The following is a 14097-nucleotide window of genomic DNA, read 5'->3' as shown; positions in this document are numbered from 1 at the left end:
AGCCGGAGAAGATAGGTCAAAAACAGCAAAAACATGCATTTCTATCTAGAAGCTGAGATATTCAGCCTTTTGTGAAATGCAGCATTTCAAGCACATTCACTGACTCTAGCTAATATTTTCTGATGTAGTGACCTGGTGTAGTTCTGTGGAGCCTGCGTGCCCCACCCCCCTCTCCCCCACTCAGCTGCAAACTCCTCCCCACACGCACCCAGTCTATTTTCGGAGCCTCCGTTTTTGCGCCGGGCGGCTCCCGGGCGGCTCACAGCGCGACAAGGAAATGCCAAACGGGACTGCAGGTAAAGGTTTGGCCCTTCGGCGTCGGGTGCTGCCTTTCTGGTGGGTAATCGTGTGGAGAAACTATATGCAGACAGACAGACAGAGGCAGAGGAGCTCAGTTGTGTGCGCGGATTGATTGCTGTTGGCAGGCACCGTCAAGCAGCAGCCAGAGCAATCTACATGGCTCTGGGCTGCAGCATGAGCGGTTCTCTTTGATCACGGGGCTTTTGAGTGCTTTTTCAGGCTGTATTCCTGACATTTCTGTAATCTGGAGAGCACTGTCGCCACCTAAGGGTTCTGTAAAATAGGTTAGACACATTCAATAGCTCCCATATTGTAAGAGGCGATGTAAGAGGCTTAGATCGACATCCCCCCGTCAAAAAACGCAATTGACGACTTTAGTCGTCAATGGCACTCTACGTCACTAAATGAATTGACGACTAAAGTCGTCATTGGCACTCAATGAGTTAAGAGCATAAAAAGTGCATTAAGCGGCAGGTGCAGCAGTTACAAAAAGAGCTAAAGACTTACACAGGACTCATTGGGTTTGCATAATAGAATAAATTTTTGTATATTAAATCCCCCGACATCATGATAAGAAACATGATTACATACACGATTGGAAAAATGTCCATAACCTTTATAATAGTTGGACTCGAGCCTTTATAGGCCACACATATCTCCTAAAAACAGCTGTCAGCAGTTAAAAGCGACGGTAAACATAAAAGTCTTTAGTCTATTTTTGAAAGTAAGTACAGTTGGGGCAGATCTGAGGTCTTCAGGCAGTTTGTCCCAGCTAGCGGAAGCATAGTGATACCACCTTATATGTTGTCGGTGTGATTTGTTATGTGATTTTAAAGCTCTTGAACCCCAATTCCAATGTCGTTTCTACTGCAAATGGTAAATAAAATGACTCTGAAATGAGAACCATGTTGACTCAATCTTTCTCCAAAATCACATATAGCTCCTTTAATAGAATGAAAAACAGAGAACCTTCGGTTAGGTGGCCTTAGTCTCACGTGGTCAGACCTCCTGTAGCTCCAGAGGCTCTGAATCACAAGTCCACATTTTCGGGGTTTTCCCGCACGGAAAACTGCGGCAAGTCTCTGACTGGCCGGGCTGTAACGGAAGTCCGGCTGTCTGCGGGGAGTGGTGCATTGATCAAAATGTACCGCCCCACGAGTTGCGTCACGCAAATAAGCAGGTCCGTGGTTGGTCAATTCATATGTCTGTCACGCATTTTGCTTTGGTCTTGTCAAGAGCACTGACCTAAATAATATGGACAGAGCTATCCCATTGATCTTGGTCTCCCGTTTGGAGTTGAAACGTTGGCCGTCGCCATCTTGATTTTTCGTGAGCAGAGTGGGAGGGAGTGGGTTGGATCCTTGCGCACCTCACGTGAGATGGGACCTTCCCAGAGCCGCAGCTCCGCCTGCTATTGGTCCGTGATCGGCAAACGATCACTGGACAGGCGATCTGTCAATCACGCGGGAATGCCTACTGCCCCTGACGCCTAGTGGCCATTCGAGGAATTACAGCTTTTCAATTCACTTTCGTGTCATCAGAGGGAAGCCGGGGGGATTGGCCACTGGTCAAGAGTTGTGCCTCTGGCTGGCCACTGCAAGACTACGTGGGAACCAGACTGCTGACTGGTTAGTGCCATTTGGGAAAGTAAGTGAACTCTTTCAATACAGTTCAAGCACATGAAATCCTTCACCTGTGGGCGATAGTGAGGACGGTCTTCTCCTGAAACTTCTCTCTGATGGTCTGCTGCAGCAGTTTGTCCGTCTTCTGGTCCACGCTGGCTGTAGCTTCGTCAATACACAGAACCTGCATGACCAAGAAACTATGTTTATGTCCCTGTTCTGTGATTTGGTCCTTCATGTAATAAAATATATCGTCGCTGTCCGATGAAAACCAGTCATCTCCAAAACGGCAGCAACTTTTCAGAAAATGAAAAAAAAAACTGCTCATAAAATACTGACCACCACATCGTCAAAGTTGGCACGTCTTCATTATATAGTCAGTGTCTCGCTGAACGTGTCGTTACATTATTAATATCTTACCTGAATAAGCTCAAAATTTGATGAATAAGCTCAAAATGTGAGCTTATTCATCATTTAATGATGTTAGAGGATTATCAGTCTGAGTTTGATGCACTTTTTCCGGGGTGCGCAGCTCCGCAAAGCCTCCCGTCGTCTGGAGCACACGGCCGCGTGGCGCGCACATACCTCCGGCCGGCTCCACCGGCAGCAAACTCGAGCGCGCTCTCACGCCGAGTTAGAACCAGCGTCTCGGGGGAACGGAGCCCGCCAGTAACGCTAACGTTAGAAACCACTTTGATATCCACAGTTTAAATGAGTTTGCAGCCCACGGACAATTCGAAAATATTTTATTGATCTATTCACGTCAATGTCAGAAATAAACAAAACGAAGCGAGTTTACACGGCGGCGTTTGTTTGGGCTCTATTTCCTCATGCATGTAGGCGTTCAGATGGAGGTACAGCATAGGGGAGGAGCATGGAGGTTCTGCTGTCACATAGGCAATGTGATGGGCAGGTCTAGCATCCTATGGTGGTATGTGGTACATAGCAGGTCTAGCATCCTATGGTGGTACGTGGTACATGGACCAGCGGTTCTCAAAGTGGGTCAAAGGACTCCCAGGGGTCCTTGAGGGGGTTCCAGGGGGTCCCCAGCCAAAAGGGGGGTAATTTATTTAATTTAATTTATTATTTAAGTAACACAATGACTATTTTGGTCATGGGTTTTATACACTTTCTGTAATAAAACATCTAAAAGTATCAATCTTATTATCATATGGGCGACCGTGGGACAAAATCCTATCAAATGGGGGTCCGTGGTCTAATTTTTGTCAGTTTTATGGGTCCTTCATGTGAAAAGATTAGAACCACTGACAGATTATCCAATAAAACATGTTTTCATTGGCCATTTAGATGTCAAAACCTACCAGTAGATGGACATATTCCAGCTATAGTAAAAAGTAAAAAAGAATAAAAATTTTGATTCAAGTGGTTTTCATCGGACAGCGGCGATATGCATGTCTCCTTAGAGAGGGACAGTCAATATTTTGAGAAAGACTTTGGCTTGTGTGGTTGAGTTCGAGAGTCGATTGGCCCGTCGGGAGAGTCGAGGCGAGCATGTCAGTTACAGTGAAGTGATTGAGAAGATTTGGATGAGAGTGGCCAGGTATGGGAGTGATGCTGGAGCTGATCAGTTCTTACGTTTGCCTGGGTGAGCAGAGCCCGGGCCAGACACAGCAGCTGCCTCTGTCCCACAGAGAAACACTTGCCTCTCTCTCCCACCTCAGCATCCAGACCACCTGAGACACGCACAGGACACGCACGCACGGACGCACGCACGCACGCACACACACGCACACACACACACACACACACACACACACACACACACACACACACACACACACACACACACGCACACACGCACACACACAGGACATTAACATAAACATCTCTCATGAAGCTGCCATGGAGGCTCTTTTTGGATCAAACATAACAAGAGTATGTTCAAGAGCATAACAGAGAAACTATGACTGAAATAGTACGTTCTGTAATTTCTTCTGTAATTGTGTCTTCTTGTAAATCAGTCCTTCCAGGATTTTGTTGTTGTTGTTAATTTGGGATCAAAAATGTTTTATGTGATTTTGTTGTTGTTGCGGTAAAACTGAGCTCTATCTGTAGCATTAGACGTAAACACAGTCTATAAAACAAATAGGCACGGCTTCCCATGCCACCCGTATGCCCTCGCGTCGCTCTGCTATAGCCGTCAGCTGTCTACACTAGGCAACCCAGAGCAGCCTGTGCCGTGGAGACATGCAGAGCAAGCTACAGTACAGAACCACCCGACCGCACTGCAACGAGACCAGGAAATACACAGTCCCAAACTGTGATACAGAACCACCCGACCGCACTGCAAAGAGACCAGGAAATACGCAGGCCCAAACTGTGATACAATCAGAGACTAAGCTGATTTTTACAGCGACGGGTTGATCCATGTTATGCTGCTGTCAAGCATGGCTGGCTCGAAACAACAAGCCTGTTTTCACAACACAGAGCGGGGGCGTGGCTTCTTTCACTGCTCTCAACAATATAACTTGCCTCTCTTGCTAGATACTAGTACTTGCTAGACGCTAGTAGTTCCCTTTCGTAGTGGACTGCACAGGGTATTCAGCCATGTTAAGTAATATGGCTGAATACCCTGTTAAGTAATATGGCTGAATAGTTTTACTTCGTCGAACCAAATGGTTCAGCTAACGCTATAAGCGGGAGAGACCATAGAACATTTCACTCGAACCAAAACTTAAAAAAACAACATCGAAAAAAGATGTTCTTTAAACCCGCATTTTTTTTAACGTTTTGGTCCCAGTGAAATGTTATGCGATCTCTCCTGTTTCTAAATATATCTGTACCGTTTGGTTTGAACCAATAAAACTATTTTTATACGCATTTTACGAAATGTGTATGGGAAAATAAATGGCGGATGAAAACCTCTGGTACAGTGCTGAAGCAGGAAGTAGGCGGTCAGCCTCTCTATTGAGAGGCAAAGTAAATGTCACTTCCTGCTTTTCTCCAGCGCTGGAAAAAATATGAATGGCGGTGAACGAAGAATAACGTTATTTTTTTGATCCCGTTTGAATTGTGCCACGGGGTGCCAATGTAAATTTTGTCAATTTAAAACATAACTTTAGAAAGTGGCAGTTTGTCGTCATACTGTTGCACTATATGTTATAAATCGGAAAGATTACATACATTGTCACCTAAGTGACGTCACTTTCTCTACCGGCAAAGCTGAAGACCGGCGACATGCCACGAGCTTCCACGAGGTATGTAGTTTTTATAGGAAACTATAAAACTATAACTATAATTATTCTCCGTTCACTGCCATTCAAATTTTTTCCACCACTGGTACAGGGAGAAAGCAGGAAGTGACGTTCCACTTTGGCTCTCTATGCCTCCGGCCTGGCCATCCACTGTTTCCCTACATTCTGTAAAACCCGATCCTCCTCTCCAACCATAGGGTGGAGACCTAATTCTCCAGCCTGGCTATCGCCGGCGGAGGCATAAAGGGGGTTGGAAGCATTATCAGTGATGTCATAAATACCTCTCTACATTGCAACATCACCAATGATGTCATAAATCCTTCCCTGCTGGTGTCAATACCAAGGTCAGGGATTCATAAGAATACACCCTCATAGCTAAGTCGCCACACAACCTAATGGCTCATTTCCACCACATATAACAGCACAGTACAGCTCTACTCAATCTGGTCTTACTCGGCTCTACTTGATATAGACTTTGTTTCCATAGCAAATTTACTCGCCTCCGCCCACACCTGGTCGTCATAGCGACCGCATATCTGTCCTCCGCCCATAGCCGAAGTAGGCTATAACTATAACGTTAAAATTAAATCCATACACGGAACTGATTATGAAATACTGGTGCCTCTAAATGACCTACAGTGTACATGGGCAAATGTGACAATCGGCTAGGAGAATGGATATCACTTTGTTGTTACTCAAACTCACATGCATGCATTGCGCGGGGGACGGGAGAGGCGCTACGGGGAGAACCCCAGCTGCAACTCACCAGGCAAGACCGCGGCTTCGCTAAACCCCCGCCTGCGGCCTAGCGGACTTTTTCTCTCTCAAAACAATTGAAAACCACCGTCATGTTAAAGCTGAGCATGGAGATCGATTTTATTTCACCAGAGCCGAAGGCAGCAACACAAAAGAAAAAACTTCTGGAAATAACAGAAGAGAAGGTAAGCCCCACTAAACTGGTATCCAGCATTGACAGTAGATGCCTACAGTAGACACGATTCTGCCTGACCAATCAGTCGTCTGCAGTGTCTTCACGTCACCGTATGGTACCGGCTGGAACCTCAACAGAGCAGGGACCAAAAGCAGCACGACTCAACCCCGACTCAACCCGGGCTGTCCACGTTTTTGATCGGTGGAATGAGACAAAAAAGCGAGACGAGCTGTGCGGGGCCGCGTTGATACCAGCGGTGGAAATGGGCCATAAGAGCCAACGTCCAGGGATTCGAGTACCCCGATCACCTCACCTGAACATCGAAAATAGTGTTCTGAACCGACACCGTGAGGTGACCACTGCAACACTTAAGAAACCAAACACATTATCTCAAACAAATTGTTACCATATTGTTAATTCACACACACTTTCTAGTCACCACACCATGTGGACACAACTTCTGCAAAAACTGTATCACTTGGCACTGGGATGTTAGTGCTCCTTGCCAGTGTCCCATGTGTAAAGAGGTGTTTGACAGAAGACCTGAGCTACAGGTCAATACTTTCATATCTGAGATGGCTGCTCAGTTCATGAAGTCAGCTCAGATGAAAGCCAGCAGCTGCCCAGACGAATGATGTGCCAAATCAGGAGAAGTTCCCTGTGACGTCTGCACTGGACCCAACCTGAAGGCCCTGAAGTCCTGCCTGGTGTGTTCTGGCCTCCTACCGTGAGACTGATCTGGAGCCTCATCAGAGAAGCTCAGGCCTGAAAAAACACAAGCTGATGGATCCTGTGAAGAACCTGGAAGGCAGGATGTGTATAGAGCAGGGGTGCCCAATACGTCGATCGCGATCGACCGGTCGATCGCGAAGGTAGTGTGGTCGATCGCATGGCATTGAGGGGAGAAAAAAAAATTTTTTTTTTTTTTTTTTACTGTTTTCCCACTGTTTCCACTGTTTTTCCACTGTTTCCACTGTTTTTCCACTGTTTCCACTGTTTTTCCACTGTTTCCACTGTTTTTCCACTGTTTTTCCACGGTTCCACTGTTTTCCACTGTATACTCAGTGTATATATATATAAATAAATATGTTTGGTAGATCACTTTGACTTGGTCATTTTAAAAGTAGCTCCCAAGCTGAAAAAGTGTGGGCACCCCTGGTATAGAGCATGATAAACCACTGGAGCTGTTCTGCAAGACGGACCAGATGTGTGTGTGTCTGCTCTGCACTGTTTTAGACCACAGGTCACATGACATTGATCCTCTGCAGGAAGGATATGAAGGGAAGAAGGCTGAGCTGGGGAAGACAGAGGCTGAAATGCAGCAGAAGATCCAGGAGAGATGAATGAAGATTGAGGAGATCAAACAGTCAGTCGAGCTCAGCAAGGAAGATCCAGACAGAGAGATGGCAGACAAATGTGTGTGTCTTCACTGCTCTGATGCAGTCTGTGGAGAGAGGCCAGGCTGAGCTCATTGAGACGATTGAAGAGAAGCAGAAAACAACAGAGAAACAGGCTGAAGGCGTCATCAAAGAGCTGGAACAGGAGATCTCTGAGCTGATGAAGAGAACCGCTGAGGTGGAGCAGCTCTCATGCACTAAAGACCACCTCCACCTCCTCCAAAGCTTCCCATCCCTGAACACTCCACACACCAAGGACTGGACAGAGGTCAGTGTCCATCGCTCATCAGATGAGGGGACTGTGAGGAGAGCTGTGGCTCAGCTGGAGGAGACTCTCAGGAAAGACCTGGAGAAGCTGCTTAAGGCTGACGGTGGAAACACCAGACGCTGAAGCACCGGAAAGCGCAGCCAGTAGCACAAAAAAAACACATTAGACCAGAGGTTCTCAAATGTTTTTCCGCTAAGGCCCCCTTACAAGATAGAAAATATACCGGGGACCCGCTCATTCTGATTTGTGATTTTGGGCTAAGCTTAACTCATTGAATGCCATGGACGTCCTTCGACGTCCAATTAAATAGTGACGTAGAATGCCACGGACGTCCTTCGACGTCCAATGCGTTTTTTGACGGTGGGACGTCGATCAAAGCCTTCCGCAGCTCCTGTACAACTATAGTAGCTATTGGAGGTGTATAACCTATTTTACGGACTCATTAGGTGGCGACAGTGCTTGCTCGGTGCAGTCCAGATTAGAGACAGGTCCGAGAAACAGCCTAAAAGCCGTGGATCAAAGACAACCCGATGCATGCTCCCAGAGCCATTTGCTCTGTCGCGGGAGCTGACATTGGCTCCGAACAGGAGTCAATCCGCGCTCACAACTGAGCCCCTCTGTCCCTGTCTGTCTGTCTGTCTGTCTGTATAGTTTCTCCACCCGATTAGCAGACAGGAAAGCAGCCCCTGACGCCAAACCATTCAGCAATCCGGGTTGGCTCTTCCCTGCTGTGGCGCTGAGAGCCGACAGCAGCACACAAACGCAGCAATCCGAAAATATAATGGTTGCGTGAGGCTGTGTGCAGTGTGGGGAGGAGTTTACGGGGGGAGGGGGGGAGGGGGGTGGTGCACGCAGGGCATCACACAACAACTACGTCACTACATCAGAAAATATTATCTTCAGACTCAGTGAATGTGCTTGAAATGCTGCATTTCACAAAAGGCGGATTATCTCAGCTAATAATTTGAAAAGCCTGAAAACGCTGAAAACAACCTATCTTCTCCGGCTCATAACTAAAGAACGGAAAATGGTATCAATAAACTTTTTTTTGCTGATGATACAATAGAGCCAGCTCGTTCTTGTGCGTGTTCGGTGTTTACATAGTAATATCACACAATATTCTGTGGGCCTCGAGAAATCACTGAAAACGCTCTGAAAACTCTGGCACTGGGAGCATCCGTTCTCCAAAAGTGGCTGGCACTGAATGAGTTAATTGTTTCCACGGTAAAGTGCTTGACTTTTAAATTGACAGGTTTGTTAGATTAGAATGTAATCCATGAACCATTTTAGATTTAAAGCATAAAATATGGAACTATGAAGCTTTTGCAAAAAAATTAAATAAAAAAATTAAAATTAAAATGATTTCCTGAAAACTTTTCGCGGACCCCCTTTGCAAAGTGCCACAGACCCCTGGGGGTCCCCGGACCCCCATTTGCGAAGCACTGCATTATACTGTTCAGCTCGCGCCCTGCAGCACCAGTTTCAGTATCTGAGCCATTTTTTTTTTTGCAAGCTGAAGAGGGTTCAGCAGTATGCAGTGGATGTGACTCTGGATCCTGATACAGCAAATCCCTATCTCGTCCTGTCTGGATGACGGGAAACAAGGACATTGTGGCGATGTAAAGAAGAATCTCCCAGACAACCCAGAGAGATTTTCATATTGTTCCTGTGTCATAGGAAAGCAGAGCCTCTCTGACTGGGTGGGATTTAGGAGTGGCCAGAGGGTTGGCCAACAGGAAGGGAAGCATCATAAGTCGTGTTTCCATTACCATCAGAAATGCGCAAAATCTAAATATCGCAATAGAAATTGGGTAATGGAAACACGTAAATTTCGAAAAAGCTCCCAAATATCGCAAAACGTTTTTGCGCTCTCATGAGGTGGTTTTTCAGACGTGTCGATATAGCAGTTTATCGCAAAAGTGTAATGGAAACAGATTTTCCGCATTTGCACGTCATGTGACCCATCTTCTCCTTTGGAAAATGAAAGGAAATGAGGGAGAAAGGGTTAACCGTGGCAAAACCTTCGCAGCAAGTGGAAAACTTTGAAGCAACGCTACTGTACCTAGCAGAAAGACGTGTTGTGCAAAAGCGGAGCCGGAAAATAGATCATGTTTAATGGCAGAAATCGATCCATGCCTGTGTGCGCGCATTTGGCACAGCGGCGAGATGATCGGCGGGATGAAAAGCACACACCGGTGCGGTGCTGTTGACTGAAGTGATTAATACATTACACACGTTTCAGGTGCAATGTTATAATTATAATACACGATATTCTGACTATTGCACCATATCAGCCTTTCCCCCCCTCCTCCATCTCTAATGGGACAAGTTGTAGGCTACCTTTTTTCCTCTGCCTGTCGCGCTCACTGCATTCACCGCAGCCCGTTCTTTTGAATTGATAATCAGGCTCGTTTATATGCGTTGTAACTTCATGTTGTGATTTGCATTGACCATTGGTTGGATTTGAGCATGCAGGGGACGGGATATGGGGCAGATCCGCGTGCGTAATCACTGTGGCAGCTGCTGGTAACGGGAATTGCGTTCAGGTGTGCGCGCTTCAGACCAAACTCAACTTCAATGGAAACGCCTACAAGTCGCAATTGTACATTGTCGAAGTTGTAGAAATATCGCAATTATTTTGCGAAAAACTGTAATGGAAACACAGCTACAGAGACTCCAAACATTGGTTACTGGACTATACATGTTGAGGAATGGAAATGAGTACCAGGCTGCTGCTGGCCCTGCTGTCCTCCTCTCTCTGAAGACGAAGCCTCAGAAGGTGGGGGTGTGTGTGGATTATGAAGATGGTCTGGTCTCCTTTCAGGACGTAGACGCTGCAGCTCTGATCTACTCCTTCACTGGCTGCACCTTCACTGAGAAGCTCGACCCATTCTTCAGTCCCTCTCTTAACGATGATGGTGGATCTCAAAAGGAACACCCGCCAAATGCAGGTAAAAATGTACCGTGGCCGGAAACATTGTGAAGTTACCGGCCAATATTTGGCTGGTGATTAGCCAAGCTCTAAATATGGACGAGGGGCCTTGAGGGGGGACAGGAGAGGGAGAGAGGAGGAGGATCGGGTTTTTACAGAGCGTAGGGGAAACGGTGGATGGATCCAGACGGAGGCCGGGTGGTGCAACATGGGTGCCATGAAACCACCACAGAAGAGCCTTTGTGTGGGATCTTACAAAGCACATATTGCACTTGACGTGGCTGGTAGCGGTTAGGGTTTAGGCTGGTAGCGCCACGCTGGAATATTGGAATGTGGATATGTTTGTTTTGTTTTAGTTTGTTTTGTTTTTCTTTCTTTCTGTGTCTGAGCCTTTAGTTTTTCACCTTCTGAAAATTGCAAAATAAAATATTGGGATTTCCCCCCCCCCCCCCCCTTGAGATCCATCTCAATCAAAAAGTCGCATGTGCAACATATACGTCACTGTTGTCTTCAATAAGCATATCTTCTGCAACTATTTTCAGATTTGGAATAATCTCTTCCATAATCTGTAAAAAACGGAAAACGGAAAAATGACCTTGACCTACTTGCTACCCAAAACGCCAGTCGCTGTCACCTTTTCATCCTCACTCGCTCGTTTCACCCATCCTCTCTGTCTCTCCCCCATCCTCTCTCTCTCCTGTCTCTCACCCATCCTCTCTCTCTCCTTCCCTCTGTCTCTCACCCATCCTCTCTCTCTCCTTCCCTCTGTCTCTCACCCATCCTCTCTCTCCTTCCCTCTGTCTCTCACCCATCCTCTCTCTCTCTCCTTCCCTCTGTCTCTCACCCATCCTCTCTCTCTCCTTCCCTCTGTCTCTCACCCATCCTCTCTCTCTCCTTCCCTCTGTCTCTCACACCATCCTCTCTCTCTCTCCTCTCTGTCTCTCACCCATCCTCTCTCTCTCCTTCCCTCTGTCTCTCACCCATCCTCTCTCTCCTTCCCTCTGTCTCTCACCCATCCTCTCTCTCCTTCCCTCTGTCTCTCACCCATCCTCTCTCTCTCCTCTCTGTCTCTCACCCATCCTCTCTCTCTCCTTCCCTCTGTCTCTCACCCATCCTCTCTCTCTCCTTCCCTCTATCTCTCACCCATCCTCTCTCTCCGTCCCTCTGTCTCTCTTCCTTCCCTCTGTCTCTCACCCATCCTCTCTCTCTCCTCTCTGTCCTCTCACCCATCCTCTCTCTCTCCTCTCTGTCTCTCACCCATCCTCTCTCTCTCCTTCCCCTCTGTCTCTCACCCATCCTCTCTCTCTTCCTTCCCTCTGTCTCCTCACCCATCCTCTCTCTTCCTTCCCTCTATCTCTCACCCATCCTCTCTCTCCGTCCCTCTGTCTCTCTCCTTCCCTCTGTCTCTCACCCATCCTCTCTCTCCTTCCCTCTGTCTCTCACCCATCCTCTCTCTCTCCTTCCCTCTGTCTCTCACCCATCCTCTCTCTCTCTCCTTCCCTCTGTCTCTCACCCATCCTGTCGGTCACAGAGCGGAGGTGGCACTGGTCCAGGACGTCCAGCAGGTGCTGGTCTGGGTGTCGCCCACACGGGTCCATGTTTCTCCCTGATGGTGCCGCTGAACAGAAATGGGTCCTGGGGAATAATGGCCAACTTGGACCTGTAGATGGTGTCACCAGTACACACATGCACGCACACGCATGCACGCACACGCACACACACACACACAAATCTGTGAATCTACTGTGTGGGAACTTTGTTTTAGTCCTTACACTCCTTGATACTGACTGATTATATTATGCTAGAAATTGAGTGTGCAAAGCGCGCTCCTCTCTCACCCCCCCCCCCCCCCCCCCCCCCCCCGCGCGCTGTACTGCCCAGCGCTCATTTCTTCCGTGCCTTGTTGGTTTGCCCCGTGAGGTCTCGCCCGCGGGCGACGCATCTCGGCCCGGTACGCCACCTCGCCCGCTGCGTGACCTCGCCCGCAGCTCGGCTGCTACGCGACATAACATAATGCTGCACTGACTTCTCAGTGGAAAAATAGCACATTTACAGAAACACATTTTTCAGATATTTAAAACGCCCAAAATGCTAAATTTGACTGTATTCAAGAAATTTGCAGTAATTTTAACCTGAATCTGAATCTCCCACAATGTCCCCGTTTTTCTACATGAGGTCACAGATGATCGCCGGCCTCCTCCCCTCCATCCGCAGCACCACCTCCTGGACCTACCTGAGCTGAGCCAGGCCCACGGTGCTGATGTCCAGGCCGTCTAGCAGGATCTGCCCCTGGTTGAGCTCCACCATGCGGAACAGAGCCAGGAACAGGGTGGACTTGCCGGAGCCCGTGCGCCCCACGACGCCCACCTTCTCCCCGGGCCGCACCACCAGGCTCACCCCGTCCAGGGCGTTGGGGAGGCCCTCCCTGTAGGCCAGCACCGCCCCGCAGAACTCCAGCCGGCCCTGCTCCGGCCACGACGGGGACAGCTGTGTCCAAAACACAGATATATTTTTTTTTGTCAATTCATCATTTAGTCTATAAAATGACCAAAAATAATGACAAATTCCAAAGTTACCAGAGTCTAAAGTGCTTACTTAGGTCGCTTTTCACATATAAGCTGTTTGGTCCGCTTTAACCGCGCCAGAGTTCGTTTCCTCGGATAGTGCGCTTCGTTTGGGGTGGTGTGAAAGCAAACCGAACCAAACACAAGAGCAAATGTAGGAAAGGCAGTGCATCATGAGTAGAAGGCGGTAGAAGGAAGCAAAACAAACACTGCGGCGCGCACACACACACACACACACACACACACACACACACACACACACACACACACACACACACACACACACACACACACACACACACACACACACACACACACACACGGGTCGGTGCGCACCGTGCTGCCTCGCTCGTCTCGTCTCATCTGCAGAATGATGTTGGACCCAACAGCTCGCTGCCTCATCTGCTCATATTGGGCGCATTTCTTGTGAAATATTTATTTGATAGTAACACCAAAGTAAAAACAGAAATCCCAAGATTGCATAAAGGTGGTGTTTCTCTATGGGTTGTGTTTCGCAGATTCACTTGTGTTGTTCAGCTCAGCCCTCAGCAGGCAAGGCGACAGAAGAGGAGAGATTTCCCCTCTATATTCTGTCCAATAGACGAGTGACTGTTTGGACCACGTGACATTGTTCAGAAAGTTTGGTGCGTTTGGGACAAATTGCTGTGTGAAAGAGAACCAGACCAAATGAAAATCACAACAATGTTGCAACTCCCCCCCCCCCCCCCCCCCCGAATCACACCGAGTTCACCAGCTTATATGAAAGAGACCTGAGGGCCTGTGTCCACCTAGCGTCTTTTCCTCAGGTCCAGCGTCTTTTTTCAGTTGTTTCCAATGGGGGGAGAGCGTATGCGGGCGCACACGGAAC

At 47.9% G+C, this 14097-nt stretch overlaps 1 protein-coding gene across 1 annotated transcript in view; it reads right to left on the bottom strand.

The window, feature by feature from the left end:
* Positions 1-14097, bottom strand: part of abcc10 (ATP-binding cassette, sub-family C (CFTR/MRP), member 10) — a gene marked incomplete at both ends in the record, with an annotated part of 78667 nt that overhangs the window by 2460 nt on the left and 62110 nt on the right. Inside the window, 5 exon segments of the mRNA XM_083636223.1 lie at positions 1994-2106; positions 3519-3616; positions 12179-12266; positions 12268-12325; positions 12899-13201. Of these exon segments, the coding sequence (XP_083492349.1) occupies positions 1994-2106; positions 3519-3616; positions 12179-12266; positions 12268-12325; positions 12899-13201 (660 nt within the window).

Source organism: Poromitra crassiceps (assembly GCF_964638095.1).
Source record: "Poromitra crassiceps genome assembly, chromosome: 4".
Lineage (NCBI taxonomy): Eukaryota > Metazoa > Chordata > Actinopteri > Beryciformes > Melamphaidae > Poromitra > Poromitra crassiceps.
The sequence above is the reverse complement of the archived record's forward strand: the minus strand, read 5'-3'. Positions and strand labels throughout refer to the sequence as shown.